We start from the raw sequence: 21020 nt of genomic DNA, 5'->3' as shown, positions 1-21020 counted from the left end.
AAACCAACTGCCTTCTTCTCGAAACTGAGGCTGTACAGGTCGAATTTATTTCATAATGTCCAGGTAACAGACAGCAATATCTTTTGGCCACTGGGTGCGAATTCTTTGTGCACTATTCAATCTCCATTAATAGAAAATTATCAGTAATTTTGATTTTCATCTTTAATGAACTTGTGGAGTGTTTGCTGACCCCCATTCTACATTGTGTTGCTTTGTTTCAGTGTCATACTGAAAAGGTAACCTCTCGACACCATAATGATCAAATTCAGGAAGATACAGTAGGTTCATTTTCTGTGATCATAATGAGTTTTGTTCAGCATTCAACATCATATTACTAAATGTGGAACAAATCACCTTAATTATCTTCAAATCCTGAATTATTATTTGTCGAATGGTTTTGTTATTAATAGAAAGATCCTCTGAAATTATTTGGAATATTATATATCAGCCATTGGTGATTATTTCCAGAACATTTCAATAACCCTGGCATTAAAACAGCTTCTCCTAGAACAGGATGTTTAATGTCACCCAGTGATTTTCTTTAAGGACGAAAATAGTTATACCACTCACTCAAAAAGACATGAACAAGATCAACAATTATATCCATTTCCTTGCTTCATTATTTGAAACCTTGGTGTCGCTCTTTGTACCATTCTTGCTTTGAACACACAAAAGAAAGAAATGTAGTTCAGCTTACATTACTCTTTCAAATTGCGACCATGTTTGAATCTTCAATGTACTTCTCCGAGACAATTCTTCTTTAGACAGTCATTATTTTGTGGTAGATGACAGCACTAGTTCTTGCCCTGCAATATCAGTTCTGTTTTACAATTTCCGCACTGTGTACATTTTATGTGATAAATATTGAATTGGTATTTCATAAAAATTTGTGTCAAATGCATTGCATAGTTGAAATAAATCGTACAGACGGCTTTGTTTCCAATGTCGAGTACCTGACAATGAAGTCAGTGGTTCTTCTCGACTGGTTTTGACGTAAATGACAAATTGATAAGATATTAATGTAAGTTACAGGTTTCATTAACACCCACAAAACTACAAAACAGAAAGATTTTGAATTGGCATACCAGTACAGTAGAATTTCTCGTATCCAGCAACTGTGGGACAAAGCCAGTGCTGGATAATTGATTTTGCCGGATAATTGAAAAATACTTTAATAGGTTATGTAAAGATATATTATACTGCACAAACATTTTTTTCTATGTTGAAAATTAGTAGTTTTCATATAGATATTTAAAAATAAAGTTTTGAAATACGTACAATGTTTACTTTTAGTACTGAATATGGTAATGTACATTCATCAGTTCATAATTATTGTAATACAGTAATACATAATAGCGTAAAAAATACTAACAGTTTTCGTAACCTTATGACAATTTTAAATGGCGGTCATGTGAATCATGTGTAGCAAGAGCAGTGTAGCCAACATCGCTACTATGAAGACGATGAAGTAGCGCTCGATGATTTGAGTGTAAGAACATTTTGCTTGTGTTTTATGGAATATATTGAGCAACAGCAGCGCTTAGCAGTAATAGCCATGATACTATCTATCACTCGAATGAAATTTTTGCACGCTGTAGGAACAGAGTCTATTTAGACTCATCAAACACCCCTTTGAAATGGGCGGATTCAAGTGGTAAATTTAAAGATATCATCTTTGCACATTGTTTGCAAGATGCACGTGACAGCTTACCAATGCTACCCGATGTACTCCAGGGACATAGAGGGTTTTTTGTCTATGTTTTCACGCGTGAACAATGTAAAGAGTAAGCACAATATGCACCATGTACGATCCATGAAAACAACTCACATCTTCGTCTGATTCTTCCTTTTCGCATGAATGACTATTTTTCTTTTTGCCCTAACCAAAAGTGCCGTTGTTTTGGTATTGCCAGTTATTTGGGTGCCGGATACAGGGGATTTTACTGTATCTCCATTATTTTCCGTCAGAAGCCTTCACTATCATTATCATGGTCATATTTTACTGAGAGTGCAGAATAGAATAATAGCCTAGTCTGATTAAACATAGAATTTTGTCTTTATTCATGAAAAATCATATCTTTTACATGCAATAAATATATTGCATGAGAGAAACGACTTTACTTCTTCATCTATTGAAAGTCATCTACCATAACTTTTAACCAGAATTTAATCTGAATACCTTGGAACCAGTAGTTTTGTTTTATTTAACAATGCTTTCACTGCAGAAGTAATTCCACATCAACATGGGCGAGAAATGGCAGGCGAATTTTGCCTGAAGCCCTCCATTAGGGATAGGGTTCATTTACATGGGACATGGGACCCACAACTTTACCTCCCTCACATGTTGTTGGCTTTCTCGTACTTTAAAATCCGTCACCCTCGGCCGAATTTGAACCCACAAACCTTAGATACAATGGCAAGCATAGTAACTGCATGGCTACTGAGGATGTTCCCACTCTAGACGCATCAACCACTAAACCACCAAGACTGACAAATTCATCAATTTTGAGATTATAGCACTACTGAAATTCTAAGGGTGAGATATATCTGAAGGTATATCGTGTTAAATCCTGGAATGACTGATTCCTAATTTAATGCATTTTTTTTAAAAGAACATGGTCATATATTAGGAGTATACTAAAAATTCCGCATAAATCTGTTTACTTCTATACATATCTTATAATTTTCAAAGTTCCGCTATATCAAATATAAAATAAATATGTTTGTAACTTTACCAGCTATGAAAGAAAAACAATCCTGAAATTTGTTTTTTGCCTGTATTCTACAGTTGATAAAATTACCTTATCGTACAACACCTCTCAGGTACAGAATTGTAATGTTCAGTTCAAGAAAACTGTTTTTTTTTTTAGTCGGTTATTTAACGATGTTGTATCAACTACTAGGTATTTAACATCGATTAAATTGGTGATAGTGAAATGGATGAAACCGAGGACTGGCCATAGTTTACCCGACACCTTATTGTTGGGAAAAACATCAGAAAAAACCCAACAAACAATCGAACCCATGCCCGAGTACAGGTCTAAATCAGCAAGCAAAGTGACTGCTGCCTGAACTACTCTTGTGGCCAAAGAAAACTGTTCTATAACATTTCTTCACACCATAAATGTTCATATTTTATTCTTTAATGTGATCTCATAAATACAATTTCACGAAATACATTTAAAATTTCTGTATGCCATTAACAACTATGTTCGTATAATGAAATCTTTCTATTATACTTACTGGAGCTGAAGTAACTGCGATTGGAGAAAGTGGAGTTTGAATACTATTGTGACCCAGTTCTACCGCTTTCCGAAGTTCACTCTGCATCTCCCTTGCTTCTGCCAAGAATATACTCTCCTTCACTTCTTTGGAGCTGTATTTGTCAATCCTAGTTAAGAGATAATGTAGTCTACATTGTACAAATATGTACCCAAAAAAATAACAATATGCAAGGCAAGGAATTATATGCATTAATGCAATAAACTATGCATTTTCGCATTTCTAGTTGTTTTGGGCTACTACATAAATTCGCCTTTTGATTATACAGGGTGATTCACGAAGCATAACAAGACCTTTAGGAATAAGTTCTATAGGTTATTTTGAGCAAGAAATGTAATACAAACATGAGTCCAATTATTATCAGTTTTTTATTTATTTTTAAAAACCCGAATGTCGTACTCTGACCCAGGCTTACAGTTTGTTTTCGTCTTAATAGAAACAATGGTGCCTGCACTAGGGGAAGTGGGGCTCTGTTATGAAATGAAGTACAAGAGGAAAGGCAGGATAGGTCAGGTCTCGTGACATAAGCTGTCTAACATTTCGCAATCTTATATTGGAAAGATGTCCCTTAGAGACTAGGCGACATATTACAATATTATCAACATAACGGTTCCTTCCCTTATTCTTCTCGTGCAGCTCATCTTGTGTACCACACGAAAGTATGAAGAACAGAACAATTACTTGCCCATATTGTGAATGCTCCTGCACTCAACAGTTATATGCATGATTCACATCTGTGGAGCCAAGTGCCTTCAAGTGAGAATATTTGAAAATCTGTTTTCAAACTGTGGTATGCTTATTTTCTGTTTTATACAGTATTTTTTAATAATCTTTCTGTGTATTTTTAATCAATTCTCTTTAATTCCGCTCACAATCACTTTTACTTTCTTAGGATTTGAACAATAATCTGACCGATATCTTTTTACTCAAAATTACCTATAGAACTGTAATATTGGACCTAACTGTATGGTTCTAAAAGGATATATCTCAAGCATTAGCAGTTGATCAAGAAAATTCATTTATCGCCTATGTGTTCCTCACATGAGTGAGAGATTACTCATGGGAGGTGAGGGGTTTGCTTTTTAGTGCCTGTGGATCAGCATATAAATATACTACTGACATTTTAAAATAATATCATATGACATCCCAAGATATTAAAAATATTTGTTTAAATATCTTGAAGAAATCCATAGGCATTTTACATAATCATTTATATAATGTTTAATCTTTTAAACTTTCTAAATTGCATATTGTACTATGATTGCTACCTACTGTATTGATTTTTCTCTCTATTCCATATATGCCTATTTTAAATTGTTTTCCGGACCTATATGGTCACTTGTTATGACAGGCGGATTTTATTATTATTCTAAAAGTGTGCTAATACTTCGTCAATCAGCCTGTATATTTCAAGCTTGGAAAAAAGAAAAACAAAAGGAATTTGATAAAGTCACATTGCTATCATTGAAGAATCATTCTAAAATATTTCAGAAACGCACAATGCATATTGAAAGTTTCATGAACAGATTTAGATTACTGGACATGTGATGTTATGAAGACACATTAAGTCAGACATTTGACTTTTTCACATCCCAGAATATTTTTATTCCAGTTTTCTTTCCAATATAAGTTTCATGGTCTTCACACAATCCTTAACAAAAGATTCGTTATTTTTAGGCAAGATACTTAATATAATTTTTATTGATAATGTTATTGCAGAGTCCAGCATTTTGATAAGATCTCACATGATTTAACATAAAAGACCAAATCAATTTTTCATATACTATTTTAATTATTATTAAAATTTACTTTGTTTCAATAAAACCCTGATAAAAACTTTTCAAGTCAGGATTTTACAGATGGACCAGAATGATGGTTCACTCTGTTTACTGCTTCTTTTAATAGAACAGTGATGCTGATTGTTCATATGTTGTGTACCCAGAATACAGGAATAAGTTGTTCCATATGTTGTGTACCCGAAATACAGGAATAAGTCATAAGTCATGTTGCAACAGTGTGTTTTGTAACATATTGCTTTTCTGTGCAACAAACTGTTTTATAATGTAATGAAAACAATAGATTAAAAATATTTTAAAATCTTCATTCCTGTTTGGATTGGAAATCACAAAAAAAGCGTGTAATGTTTAAAATTCTACAGGGTGTAACTAAAATGTATGCCAAAATTTTACGAGCAATGGTCGTTAGCACTTGCTGAAATGGGTAACGGGTAAGTAGTGTATCAAAATATGCACAATCATGCAGAAGGGAGAGGGAGAAAGCATACTCGCCAGCAGCCATGGATGTATGCTAGTGCATCTCTTATCCACAGGTAAGAGACACTAGCCCAAGGGTGCACTGTGCTGATGACCACTGCTTTAGAGGCATATTCCTCTGATACAGAGGATGTTAAATGTTATATTTAACGACACTTGCAACTGCCGAGGTTATATCAGCATCGCCGGATGTGCTGGAATTTTTGTCCCATAGGAGTTCTTTTACATGCCAGTAAATCTACTGACATGAGCCTGTCGCATTTAAGCACACTTAAATGCCATCGACCTGGCCCAGGATCGAACCCGCAACCTTGGGCATAGAAGGCCAGTGCTATACCAACTCGCCAACTAGGTCAACGATATAGAGGATGAAAAAATGTTATATGAACATGAATATTTTCTACAACTCTGCTTACATTGTATGATGATGAATATAATGACTTAAAAATAGCATACCACATGGAAGTCTGTTTCACAGAAAGTGCTCAAAATGGCCCCGTTAGCACGGATACATGCATCAACCTGCCATCGTATTGAACCTCGCACTGATATATCCTGAAGAATATCGTATTGTCTTGCAGCCTTCCAAAATACGGGCAATAAGCGTAAAAACATGCTGGAGTAGTTCACCTCGCCATGCATCTTGCCGTGTGGCGATTAGGAAACAAACCAACGATACATAATGGGTAAAAATATGCTGAAGCCATTCACCTCGTCATGCATCTCACCACGCATCTCGCCATTCAGCAGGAATCAAAGTGATTTGATTTTCAGGATGCAGCTGCCTGAAACTAACTCTCTGATTGGTTGGGTGTCGCAACAAAACGTCATTATTCTATCTAAAGCTTTGTAAAGACTAGCAAGCAGAGAGCAATCTTCACCGTGTTAAACATTATCACGTCGTAGCTCTTATGATAGTCAATCAATCACACTGTAATTTTTAGGATTCATATATAAAATGTCTAAGAAAGGCATAGAAAAAAATTAGAAATCAATATATTTTTTGGGAAGTGAAAAAAAAAAAAAACTAACTTCGAAGTGATCAGTTCAAAATAAGCATTGACACCCTCAGAAGTTGATAAGCGACAAATTTTTTATATTTCACTTTAGATGGGGATCAAAGCAAGAGAAATGGCTGCTACTCAAAATTCTTACTGGTGTTCGAGTTTCGGGGAGTTAAACAAAGGAGTGCCTGGCAGACTTCCGTATGTAGAGAGACTAAACTGTTCCATGGATTCTCATAGAAATACTCATGCTGATTTCAAATTTGTTTTCAGAATCTTTCCATTGCTTAAGGTTTCCAAGTTAATCGTGAGTATTTAAATTTAAGGATACACTGGAAGGAATGGTGAACAGGAGAAAAGTTCGGGATAGAAGAAGGTATCAGATGATAGGCAACATTAAGATATTTGAATTGTAGAAGAAGAAGACGAAAAATTGGAAAAATGCTTGGTTTGTAGTGAAAGGCCTGCCCTTGGACAGAAAACTATGAAAATGAAAAGTGGAATTTTTTGCTAATGATAAATAATAAAATTTAATTTATTCATTCATTCATGTGTTTTGCCCAAGGGCAGGTCTTTCACTGCAAACCCAGCTTTCTCCAATTTTTCCTATTTTCTGCCTTCCTCTTTGTCTCCTCATATGATCCATTTATCTTAATGTCGTCTATCATCTGATATATTCTTTCGTCACAAATTCTTCTCCCGTTCATCATCCCTTCCAGTGCATTCTTCAGTAGGCAGTTTCTTCTCAGCAGTGACCCAACGAATTCCTTTTCCTCTTCCTGATCAGTTTGAACATCATTGTTTCTTCACCCACTCTTTTCAACATAGCTTCATTTCTTATTCTGTCTGTCCATGTCACACGTTCTATCCTTCTCCATATCCACATTTCAAATCCTAATTGCTTCTCTTCACTTCGTCGTAATGTCCATGTTTCTGCCCCATACAAAGCCACACACCACACAAAACACTTCACTAGTCTCTTCTTTAGTTATTTTTCAAGAGGTCTGCAGAAGATGCTCCTTTATTCTATTAAAAGCTACCTTGGCCATTGCTATCCTCCTTTTGACTTTCTGGCAGCAGCTCATGTTACTGCTTATAGTACACCACAAGTTTTTGAAGCTGTCGACTTGCTCTACTGCCTCATTTAGAATTCGCAAGTTTACCTTCTTTATCTTTCTTCCTATGACCATGGTCTTCGTCTTATTTGCATTTATCTTCATCCCATACTGCTACAATTTAATTATAGTACATTATTCCTATTAGATATAATTGTTACCTGAGAGATGCTGTCACTTCTCTTCAGCAGTAAATGATTGTTTACGAGTATGTACTGTATATGGATTTTAGATTCTGCTAGGGTCGAGATATAATTGAAAATTGACTGAGGCACCATTAAATATTCGTACGATCTAACTGGAAATATCTTTAGTTGCTGACACAAGTGACACAATTCACCAAGTCTGGTGTGTTTCTTACAACCCATATATTAATGTTTATTACATTGTATTCTCTGAAAGGAACTAAGTAGCTGATTGAATTTTTCCCACAATATTAAACGACGAGAAGTGTGGTGAGGTGAACTGCTTCACTATGTTCTGCTGAGGCAAGAGGCATGGCGAGATGAATGGCAAGATGCATTACTCGGAGAGGCAAGATGAACATGTTTTTATTCCAAGACTTTCTTCACCTTGCACCTGTTTCCATGTACACAAGCTCTTTTAAATGGCCCTACAAATAGTTCAATGGCCAAGAAATTGATTCACCTCTATCTATCCTTCAAGGAACCTTTGATTTAGAAGTCGACCAACATTGACACTGAAATGAGCAGGAGATTCATCATGCATGAAGTACGTGTTTCGTCATATTGCTAATGGCACATAATTAAACAAAACAGGTAAGATGTACTCTAAGGAAACTTTGCATTTTTCTCCATTGTGCCTGGGTGGAAGAACGTGAGATCTCACTGAAGTGTCACCAACAGTGCAGGCCCAAACAATGACAGAGAATCTTTGTTGATGACATGATTGAACAACTGCATTAGGATTCTCGTCTGCCTATAAGTAGTGATTGTGAAAATTCAAATCTGATCACGTTAAATTTTGGGCACCTCTTGAGATTTCCATGTGGTATGCTATTTTTATTTCTTAATGTACTGTATCATACAATGTAATCAGACTTGCAGAAGAAGGCCTATAACAAGAAAATAAAGCGTTTCCACCCAATGTTCATGTAATAATTATTCATCCTCTGTATGAGAGGAATATGCCCTTAAAGTTTTGGCATACATTTTAGTTACACCCTGTACATCAAAATCCCACTGACTTCAGTAATTTGGAGTTGGGGTTGGTTTTGAAAGGAAATAGGTGGAATTTCTTGGTGTAAGGGCCATTACTGCCAACAAAAATTATAAAAACGTAGTTTCTTAAAAGTTGTCAAATCTTTTATCCAGTACTACCAATTTTAGGGTCTTCACTTCTCCAAGAAAAGTATTCTCAAAAGATAATCGTGTTGTCTGCTATCTTCAAGTGCAACAAATCAAAATTTGAACACGTCACTTACAGATAAACTCTTTAACTGAAATCCCATAAAATGTGCAATTAGGGTGAACTCCCAACATATGTATTGCATAAACATATAGTTGATTGATTAGCAGTGGCAATCTGGGATACTGATAATCATTTCCAATATAAGACTACTAAATGTTATCATTCTTCTGTTTATTACTGTCAAGTTCACTATACTCCAATAGGTGTTCTTTATTTAAAGTTGCATTTTGACCCCTGTGCAATGGACAGTACTTATCCTTAATTAGTTTCATTCTGAAGACATATTCCGGAAAACAATTATATCACAGTAATCGAAATTGAGCTAACCTATTTTTCTTGGCTTCGTCACAAGAATTTGTGTCTATTTAGATATTCAAATTGTATTCCTTTAATTTTCTGTTGCATTTTTTTATGTTTCTGTTCAGATAATACTCTTTTCATAAACTTAAGTTCTGAGGGAAAAATTAAATATAGGGTTCACAGTTAACCGAAATGACAGATAACCTGCTTTACCTAGACAGACAATACTAGAGTTCAATGTTGCTTTACAACAGTGTTTTTTTTTTTTTTTAATTAAGAACTAACCATGAGCCATTTTAAAAGAGTCTTACTTTCTTCTGCACTTTGGCTGCATTTAATTTTTTATTCATGTCCATTCTTAGTTTTCTCAGCTGAAGAATGTTTGGGTAAATGGTATCCTCCTCCAGTTCCAGGAAACGCAGCAACAAGTCAGCTGATTTCGAGGCTAATGATGACGTAGTACACAAAAAGTAGTCTTAGTTAATCTAATTAAGGAACTAAAGAAAGAAATCTAAGATTTGAGCACTATATTTATAGAAGTTCTAACATCTAGAAATTCGTCTCTCCTAATAAACTCAACTAATTTAACTATTAACTGCAATAGTAGGTGGATTTCTTTTAACAGAACTCGACACATCCAATAAAACTGTGAAGTAATTTTGCCTTGCTTTGTAAACTAATTATACTGTTGATTGGGTTCAATGAGCACTAAGGAAGTTCCCTTCCCACTGCAGATATGCACCTTCATAGCAACATAACTTACGTGACGTAACAAAACGTTCACGCTAGTGTCCAATTTTTCAGCTGGAATTTTAAAATATATATATAATCACTTGTAATATGACGATGCCCACAGGTTTATTGGTAGGGCGGGATTATTGATAGTTATATGCATTATCGAAATGGCTGCCATAGGTGGTTATGTTAATCTTACTTCGCTGAGCATTATTAAAACTGAAGAAGAACAATTATAGCATTGGGAGTGTCCACTTTGTGTACAGGTAAGAAAATGGAATGTTACATTAGGTTAGGTTAATTTAGACTTTTATTATGCTTTGCAAATACGAAACTGACAGGTTAGGTTAGGTTAGTTTAGGCCTTTGTTATGCCTTGCATACACGAATCTGTGCGAGGTTAGATTAGTTTAGGTTTTTATTATGCCTTGCATATACGAAACTTTAACAGGTTAGGTTAGTTTCGGCTTTTATTATACCTTGCATAAACCAATCTGTGACAGGTTAGGTTAGGTTAGTTAAGGCTTTTATTATGCATTGCATATACGAAACTGTGATAGGTTAGATTAGTTTAGGCTTCCTATGTTTTTTTTTTCAGGAAGTCCGTCATATGACAGTTAATTACAGCGACTAGTGCATGCACTAATCTGATCGAAAATGCTTGACGTGGACTTAAATAACGTCTGTCTCAGGGAGGTATGAGCAAGGTTGACCTGAGTAATCACCTCTGTGAATATTTATGGTGGAAGGATTGCTCACGGCTCCCCTGAGATCCTTTCTAAGCTATTATAGAAGATGTCAAGGCACTCTATCCCAGCGGTGTATGTGCAGATGAATATGATAGTGATTGAGTGCAGCGCTCGAAAAAATCTAGTGATTTTTGGTGTGGTATGTGGCAGTACAAGTGTATCAGTGCCTACCATAATGGCGGACTTTGAAACAAAGTTAAGTTATATTTGTGACTTTATTCCACTATTATTTGTTCTACATCAGTATTTTTCAGTGCTATTCAATTAATAAAAGTTCTACATTCTTCACATTACATCACATCATTGTTTCATATCCCTATGTTGCTTTTCTGTGCTAGAAACCACAACGTTTTCACTTCCATTACGACGCACGTCTCATTTCACAGGTAATTTATTACATTTCCGAACAATTTTCTTTTCTTGAAACAATTACAAATAGAATCCTTAACTTTTAAAATCCATCTCCACAAAAAATCTCTTATAAATTCGACCATTTTCAATTAAAAAATCACAGGAACTACCTCAGTGCTCGTTTTTCTGTTGATTGTACGTATATGATCACAAACAATTAAATACTGATAATAACATGGCCCTATATGTACAACAAAAATAATTAACCATTATCGGCTAAGTCATGAAGGAGCAGGTCTTTCATTCATTACACGAACAGCCAAACAAGTTGTAGTATAATTCCCACTCTTGCCAACTATGACTGACCGTTTTGTAATAAAACAGATTGTTTAGTTCGAAATAGAGAATGTATTTTACTATTTTCATAAATTATGAATTTCTACATCCGAAACTGTTTTCTGTAACACGAAAAATGCATTAATCATAATATATAAGACTTCGTAAACTATAAGATTTTAATGTTCATTAGTTTAACCACCAGTTAAAATTGTCACCTAACCCCTGGTTAAGCATTTTTACAGTGCATCGGCCTCAGTTAGGACTTAAATAGAAGGTTACCCATGGTAATCTCTAATCGCCCATATTCGAGCGGTTAAAGGAGATAACCAGTGATTAGTAGGCCAAGTAAAACAGAATGGCAGCCAGATCCACAGGTGATTATTTCGAAGATGATTGTTATTGTACAGTACTTCAATTACTTGGATATAGATGATGGTGAGCGTGAAGTTTCTTTAGTGGAAAGAGAGAATTCTTACGAGGAATTAGGTGACAAAAAATTTCGCGAGGGATTCGTTTATCAAAATCTACAGTTAATTGAAAAATGAATTCTATTCAGTCAATACTTAACATAAACACAATAAAACATGTTATAATAACATTTACACAGATTTTAAAAACAAACGTTTTCGCCAATTTTGATTGGCATCCTCAGGTCGTGTAGGTCGAATGGAACATGTTATAAAAAGTGAACACTTGGTATATGACGTTAAAAACCAAAGTTACAACTGTAATATCACTTAAAAACAGAGAATAGAATATAGCAAAAAGCCTCCACGATGTGTGTAGAATCACTGTGTTGAAAGAGGCGTGTGTGAACCAAGGAAACAGCAAAACTCTTCTGTCATTGCAGATACAGTTTTCAAGATAGATTTGAAGATGCTACGAACAGGTCGGTCGTGTGGCCGTTATGGAGAGCAGGAAAATCCTGCAAATTGTAAGGATAGAATGAAAGAATATTTAGAAGCATTTAAGTATTATTTAAATCTTCTAAAACAATACTTACAAAAAATGGAAGAACGTCTTGAAATCCATGAGGACGGCGACACGACTGATCTGTACATTAAGTGGTAGCGTATGACGAAAGTGTTCACTTTTTATAACATGTTCCATTCGACCTACACGACCTGAAGATGCCAATCAAAATTGGCGAAAACGTTTGTTTTTAAAATCTGTGTAAATGTTATTATAACATGTTTTATTGTGTTTATGTTAAGTATTGACTGAATAGAATTCATTTTTCAATTAACATTGAACTTAACGGAACCAATATGCCTTTGAAAAAAATCTACAGTATCACAGAAATAACAAAGAAACAGTCGTATTTCTCCTACCGATCAGCTGCTTATATTATGATTCTATGCAACTGATATTTTCTGTATTTTAAAAGGGAATACTCGAGTATCTCTTTCTTTACATCACTGGCTGAACAAAGAGAGGTTATGGATGGATCTTAGGATAATGCATAGTTCCCTGGTATAAATGGGGTCTTGGATCGTACACACATTCGTACTAATCTTTTTCATCCTTTTCCTTTATGGATATGCCATCTTTTTCATATATATTTAAATATCGTAATTAAATCTATCAATACTTCAAACTCACCTTGGGATACAATCATTTTGCATTTAATTTTCCATTTTGTACAATTTTAACCTAACAGCACTGAAAAACGGAGAAATGCAATTCACAAACATAACAGCGCCCAAGAGCTAACAAATACAACGCTAAAATATAGGACATGTTCGTTTCGATGTAGAATGGAGTAAGCTCAGTCATTTTTAGACATGACTATTATCTTTGCAGAGGAATGGATGCTTTCCTTTAGTTATTTTGTAGAAAAAGTGTACTCTGGTTAAATGAGATGTCAGCTAACCATGTTTAAGTAATCGATGATTATGAATGGTGCACAGAAATTAATTTTAACCATAATTACTGTTTAACTGTCGTTTCATAACCCATGATTACTGCGTTTTTAACCGAGGTTGATGCACTTCGCCATAAATATTGGTAGTACTGTATTGATATGGCATCATACTTAGTCTCTATCCTTAATCTAACATACTGTGTCATTAACCAGATTATAAAGCATGCACTTAAAATAATGTAACAGATGGTAATCCGCAAAATAATAAAATTACAAATATTGAAAGAATATATTTTCAAACACTGTGAAATTACACCATAATAATTTCCTTTCTTACTTGTCGTAGATGACGCCATGAATACCAAGCTGCTTGAGATGCTTGATCGTGACAGGGCTGTTGTTATCATCACCCCAACAAAAGATGACAAGTCCAGCATCCATTACCAATTTCACTTGTGTCGAGTCTCGCAAGATGTCTTCTGTGTGTACATTGATACCCTTGCAAGAAAAAGTGAACACTATAATACTTACATGATCACATTGTCAGTTTTCTGGCATCACAAAATGGAACTGAATTCGATCCCATGTAGTTCAACATTTTAATAAACAAATCAGAAATGAGGTATAATATGTTTTCTGAGAATACAGTACTTCAATTCCCTTGCAAATTCTATTGCACCACTGCCACATCATTGTATCACTTCATCTACTGTATAGTTTAGCCAATCCATCCTGCCCCCTTACACAATGATCGCCATTCACTATCCAGACACATCATAACCTGGAATATTTTTAGAGTGTATCTGCAGGGTACCAAATTTTGAATTGTACAAGAGTGGATCAGAAAGTAACGCACAATAATTTTTTCAGCATTGGTATTGCGGCTGGGATGTTGACATTTCACCGAGATATAGTTTGAAGTTTTCACTACAGACACAATTTGTTTTGCATGTGCAGCTCTAGCGAGAGAAGTGTAAACTACGCAACAAAGATGGCGTGCATGTTACTGTCGTCAACTTGTGAACAGCAGCGAAGTGTTGTGCGATTTTTGTGGGCTAAAGGACATAACCAGAGAGAAATTCACAGGGACATGTCTGGCATGTATGGGGAAGACTGTATGGACTGTAGCAACATCTCCAGATGGTGCGCATTCTTCAGAGACGGCCATGAGAACCTTCGTGATTTGCCACATTCCGGGTGGCCAGTAACAGCTGCAACCCAGCGGAATGTCACAAGCATTGAGGCAGTAATTTTGAACGACAAGCAGATCCAACTGCGAACCTTATCTCAGCAGTTCAACATTTCATACAATACAATTGTACAATATCGTGCATGACACATAGAAATTTCATAAAGTTAGCACCCGCTGGGTGCCTAAGAACCTGACAGACGACCACAAGGGCAAACGAAATGATGACATGCTTAGACCACTTAAGACATTACACTGCAGAAGGGCATGACTTTCTGAAAGGAATTGTCACTGGTGATGAGTCCTGGGCATACCACTACATGTCCGAAACAAAGCAAGCCTCTCTGGAAATATGCTGTTTGCCCAATAAAAAAAAAAAAAAATTGACGCAATCTGCTAAGAAAGTGCTTATGACAGTGTTCTGGGATATGCCTGTGTTTTGTTGGTGGACTTTGCTAAACACGGGACCACTGTGAATGCTGCAGCCTACATTCAAAAGTTGGTAAAGTTGCATCATGCCCTTCGTGACAAATGCAGTACTGGTAACATTAATGCTGACGATGTCAAACTTCTTCATGACAATGCTCGCTCCCATGTTGTGGCTTCTGTTCGTGAGAAAATCAACACATTTGGATAGGAGGTGCTCCAGCATCCACTATACAGTCCAGACCTTGTACAATCGGAGTTTCATCTGTTCAGTCTCATGAAGAAATTCCTGGCTGGCCATTGCTTTGCGACCAATGCAGAAGTGCAATCAACTGTCCGCAGATGACTATACTCCAACCGAATGGACTTGTATGAACAGGGTATACTGAAACTGGTGCCACGATGGAAGAAATGTGCTGAGAAACTTGGCGCCTATGTAGAAAAGTAGCTAAAAGATGCTAGTTCATTTGTGTATTTTTTATTTTTGTTTACCTATTAAACTTTTTTTTTAATTATTGTTCATTACTTTCCGATCCACCCTCGTACTTAATAATTACACAGGAACAATATACTAATATACTTTGTGTCTATTTTCATATTTAATTTCAGGAATGAAAGGACAATGTTTTCATATTTTCTTTATCTAATTTGGAAGACAGTAATAATTGTTACACTAACAGTATTTAAACAGTAGCATAAATGTCACAGACAGTGGCAAGCAGAGAATCTAGAAGCATGACAATAGACACATTCTACATCAGCCAATTTATTTAGGAGAAATTCCAACACAGAAATTTCAAGTAATGGAATATAGTGCTGCATGTTGGGATCCTTAAGACATTGGAAAAGATTAAAAAACGGGCTCTCAAGCATTGTCGTAATAATTCACCATTAAAATGGGACACAATCACGGACAGAAGAACACGAATTCGATTATGCGCAATGTACTAAACATACAGGGGTGAGCCGCCTGGAGAGAAATAAAGAATAGATTGTAGCCACCAAATTACTCTTCAAGGAACGACTACTCACATAAATTGACGGACAATGGAAAGTTCTCTTTTCTCAATCATACTATCAGGGACTGGAATGCTCTACTTGCAGACAGACCTACTAAAGGCTTTACCAATAACCAAAAATGTATTTAAAAATAGGCTTAAGGACTTTACTAATAGGTGGTAACATATTATGCACACTATTTTGTGGTTTTAAAAGTATAGTAAGCAGAGAAACATAGTGAATCTCCAGTGATTTATATTGGGTGTTGAGCTTAAAAGTAAATTCTGAGAGTTATAGTGGTAGTAAAATGAGATAGATTTATAGTGAAAGGGTGTGAATTATAGTGAACATCCTGAATTGCTTGTAATAGGATCTAGGCTAGAGATTTGAGGTTAATATAGTAAGTACAATTCTACGGAATAATAAGGGTGTAATTGATGTTTTGTTATTTGAAAAAAGAGAGAGAGAGGGGAGGGAGGAGGGAGGGGGGAGGGATAGAGAGAGAGAGAGAGAGAGAGAGAGAGAGAGAGAGAGAGAGAAGAGAGAGTGTGTTTGTGAGTGAGATCAAGAGGAAGACCAATTTTATTACGCTTTGCACCAATTTTGGACATTTCTCCTTGGAGACAGAATGCTCAGTCAAGACTTTTTAGCTGCTGCTGCTGATGATAATGGTACATATGCCTCGACATTGTGATTTTCTCTATTCATTCGCTAATTTTTCCAATTTAACTTGTCAGCTACTAATTGTTGATCAACTGAGATTGTAGCCTGGTTCAATATAAATTGTTTAACACTATTGCAAACATACTATCACTTTGCATTCTCGACTTACATTGCCTTGGCTACTGCGTGACCCATCAATTCATGCAATTTCCTCCCCCTCAAGAATCACTAGATGACATCACATGTTTCAACTTAAGGTCATGTTGGCTACATTGGTCCTTCGTCTGTCGATCGCTGTTTACTTCACTGCAATATGCTATGTAGTTTAGAAACTGAAGGCGCGACAAAATTGGCCTTAAAATGTGTCAGTCGACTTTTTAGAATGGCACTAGTATTGGACCGAACTTAATAGACGTATTCACGTCAAAATATAAAAATGTTGTAGTTAGGAAACAATGGCACATAGTTGGAAAGAGAAGAGCTGAGTTGCCATCTTTTGTGAAAGATTACATTATCATGTGAAGTATGAGATAATCTCGTGCACTCAATGTGCTTAAACACAATCAAGGGCTATTCAAGTTTTTGATAATCTTTTATTCAAGCTATAATTTCGCAACCTGTTAATGTGTATTTTAAGTCATTAACATTACACAATGTTCACACACAAATCTGTCGGGCTACGAGTCCCATAGTATCTGCAACAGGCATTACTAAACGATTTTCATATCATTTTTATTTTTAAACACCAGAAGGCCCTTCTGAAAGTTAGAAGCAGTGACATCTACACCTGAAAATAAAAACTATAAGTGGACAGTATCACTGGCTTCTCTGAGAATTTTGTTTATGATAATTAACAGAATGTTTTAAGTATTTTGTATGTCACAAACTCAGTGTGATATAGGCTGTCCAGCATTACTTCTCTTTTAGAAGAATGCCACACTTCTGATTATTTTATCTGAAAAATCCATTGCATTCATTCAAGTTTGAACTTGTGATACTCGAATCCAAAGGCAAACACAAAAAACACAGAGCAACAAGGACAAATTTTTTTTAGTTTTTTATTTAACGATGCTGTACGAACTACTGGTGACAGTGAGATGGTATTTAGCAAGATGAGATACAAGATTTGCCATGTGATTATCTCACACTTGCCTTACAGTTTGACAAAACCTCGCGAAAAACCAAACATGTAATCAATTCAAGCTAAAATCAAACTCATGCCTGAGTGCAACTCCAGATCAGCAGGCAAACATGCCTAGCACATGAGCTATACTGATGGCATACTGAAGACAACAAATATGATGGGTATTAAAATAATGAAGAAGAGAGAGAGAGAGAGAGAAAGAGAGAGAGAGAGAGTGAACAAAAAATACCAGTAATAATTAATAATTTCGAGGGAAAAATTGTTCCGGGGCCGGCATCGAACCCGGGACCTTTGGTTACACGTACTACTGATCCAATTTTTCCCTCTATATCCACAGACCTCAAAGTGGGCTGACTACCGTCCTAGATCATATATGTAACAGATAACTCCTCTCTACGTTAAAATCGGCATTACTTTGAAGAGAACAACCGCCAGGATCGCCACCTGTCCGCCGTAAACAAATACGAGATGGCAGCACAGTCGCTAATGCAATTCAAATGGGTATTATGACGTGACTCCTTATGTAACAACTAGATGGCAGCATAGTAAACCTGACAAACGTTGTTAACCTCAAAGCCTATAACCCCGACATATCTGTTACATATATGATCTAGGCTATCGTCAAGCAACCAACATCAAGTGCACACTAACTCTGTGTGACTTAAATTGTGGTTTTCTGTTAACGAACAGTAACATGTATTATGCAAATCAAGCTTCCAGGTATAACTCCCTGTAAAATTGATTTGAATAATTTCGAGGGAAAAATTGTTCCGGGGCCGGGCATCGAACCCGGGACCTTTGGTTAAACGTACATAGAGCATTGGTATGTTTAACCAAAGGTCCCGGGTTCGATGTCCGGCCCCGGAACAATTTTTCCCTAGAAATTATTCAAATCAACTTTACAGGGAGTTATACCTGAAAGCTTGATTTGCACCAGTAATAATGTTTACATTGCATTGTATTATTAACATTATATAGCCGTGAAATACTCTGTAGGCCAAACTAATACATTATTATATATGCACCGTGCACACACACACATACACATCTATCTCTAGACATCACATGCACATCCAATAACTTACCAATATCCCAGCACTGTTAGCATAATGCACAGCCATGGGAATAGACTGTGTCCGAGGATCTCTGTATGCTGGATACTTTTGGGTGACTCCCTGAGTCAAAAACATAACAGGATACTTGTTCTGCTTAAGGCGGATCCTGTAACAATACATCCATTTTCATCAGACTCTGGGACTCGACAGTTAAACAATGAATATTTCTTGCGACATTATCCCACAAAAGAGGAAAAACATAAAGGGGCACTCAAAAAAAAAAAAAAAAAAAAAAAAAAAAATTCATATGTTGTAGACAACAGGGAGCTGAGTACAGCTCTGAAAAATCACAACTCAAAATATCAGTTTCAATATACGAGCGAAGGAATTTCGTCCACCACTGCTACTGATATCACATTGCTGAACCTGTGGGTTGAGTTGTGTAAGCTCGCAGCTGCTTAACACTTTGTTATGCAAAGAAAAACGATATTTATCGTGATCTGGACATGAATTATAGTGATTGTAACGTAATTAACTAAAGCAACAATGGACTTGCTGCAGTGTGGCATAGCAATGGGATGTCACATGCATTGCCAGTATCCACATTTAGAGGTATGTTACTTGGAAACCATTAATCGTAGAAAGGTCTAGTTTGCGCCATTGTGTATAATTTAATGCATGTTGTTTAAAATATACCATCCCAGAGTTTGCAACTCCCAATCTAGGTGCGTACACTACTGATGTAGGCTATTTATTTCCATCAACCTCTTATCTGTTGAGAAGCTAGCAAGCTAAAACAAGCTGTTTTATCTAAGATAAAAACTGGTCATATGAAAGAAATGGAAAATGACAATGAAGGAAAGAAATTTCCCTGTTGCACAAATTGTAAAAGAAAAGAAGCCAACCATCAACACATTCTGGACTAACTGCATCTAAAAAAAAAAAACTATCGTCTAAAGAACCCCTAGAAAATAATAAAAACACTAAAAACTGTCTGATAGATCAAGGAATAAGGAACAACATAGCTAAGAAATACATGGGCACTGCAAATACTCGTGTTTATGAGATCCAGCAGTATGCACTAATATTTTGTAATTGTGTGTGTGAGTGTGTGTGTGTGTGTGTGTGTGTGTGTGTGTGTGTGTGTGTGTGTGTGTGTGAGTGTGTGTGTGTATCTAATGCCTATCCACTTCACTTGCGTGATTCGGGTTTCGCATATTCCGGATAGATGGCAGGATGGCAGGACTGTGACCCATTTTCAAGTTGCATACCACTTCAGTGGGCCACCAATATATTGTGTGTTCATTTCAGAACCTCCCATCTTGAATAATTTTAGATGTGCAAAAGATACGATTTTGAAGAAAAACACATGAATTTAGTTTATGCAGGGAAGTTCAAAACCACTGCTGATTGAATTTTTTTTCCACCCATTTACCACCACCCCACTTTTGAATTTTTTTAAAGTTTATTTATACTAGAGATGGGGTAAAACGTGATTTTTCACTCACCGGTGAAGCAGTGACAGCTCATTTTCGATCACGGTGATTTTAACCAGTGATCCAGTGATTAGAGGTGATTTCCAGTTACCAGTGATGACGACGAGAGACCGGACCAGCTGATCACTAGTAGAGCAGTGATCTAGCGAGTGGGGGCGATTGGAAGTGATTTATCACTACTAAATGCGAGCAATAAACTGTTTTGAATTATTGGTGAATGTGATTATGATCGTAGATGCATTAGTGTTAAAATAATGAAAGGAATAGGCCTACGATATTATGGGTGCATTGACAGTGCAGAGAAAAAACAGAACTAACGCAGAAGAAATATATTATAATGAAATCGGACACATAGTTGAGATTATTTGCGGATTTTAAAAATAAGAATATTTAACTTAAATACCGGCATTATGTAATTTTCATTTGGCTGCATGTATAATAAAGGTGATAAACTCATAAGTGTGGTTGAACAAAGTGTTATTTGTAGGCCTGCATAATTCTAGCCTCTTCCTTCTTTTTATTCACACATTCCACAGTTATAGTATGGTTAAACTACTACAATATACGGTAAATATTAGTGGTAATTCTCCAGGAATCTACGAAGGC

General features: G+C 36.0%; 1 protein-coding gene across 11 annotated transcripts in view; it reads right to left on the bottom strand.

The window, feature by feature from the left end:
* LOC138710526 (glycerophosphocholine phosphodiesterase GPCPD1-like) overlaps positions 1-21020 on the bottom strand; it is a 279131-nt gene that overhangs the window by 70175 nt on the left and 187936 nt on the right. For all 11 annotated transcript variants that reach the window (XR_011335253.1, XM_069841478.1, XM_069841485.1 and 8 more), the window contains 3 exons: positions 18949-19084; positions 13780-13940; positions 3244-3391 (listed from right to left, as the gene is read on the bottom strand). Coding sequence is in view for 10 of the 11 variants with exons in the window: in XM_069841478.1 (XP_069697579.1) it covers positions 3244-3391; positions 13780-13940; positions 18949-19084 (445 nt within the window). In the remaining variant the exon portion in view is untranslated. The remainder of the gene's footprint in view (positions 1-3243; positions 3392-13779; positions 13941-18948; positions 19085-21020) is intronic.

The sequence above is a fragment of the Periplaneta americana genome, chromosome 12, assembly GCF_040183065.1.
Source record: "Periplaneta americana isolate PAMFEO1 chromosome 12, P.americana_PAMFEO1_priV1, whole genome shotgun sequence".
NCBI lineage: Eukaryota > Metazoa > Arthropoda > Insecta > Blattodea > Blattidae > Periplaneta > Periplaneta americana.
The sequence above is the reverse complement of the archived record's forward strand: the minus strand, read 5'-3'. Positions and strand labels throughout refer to the sequence as shown.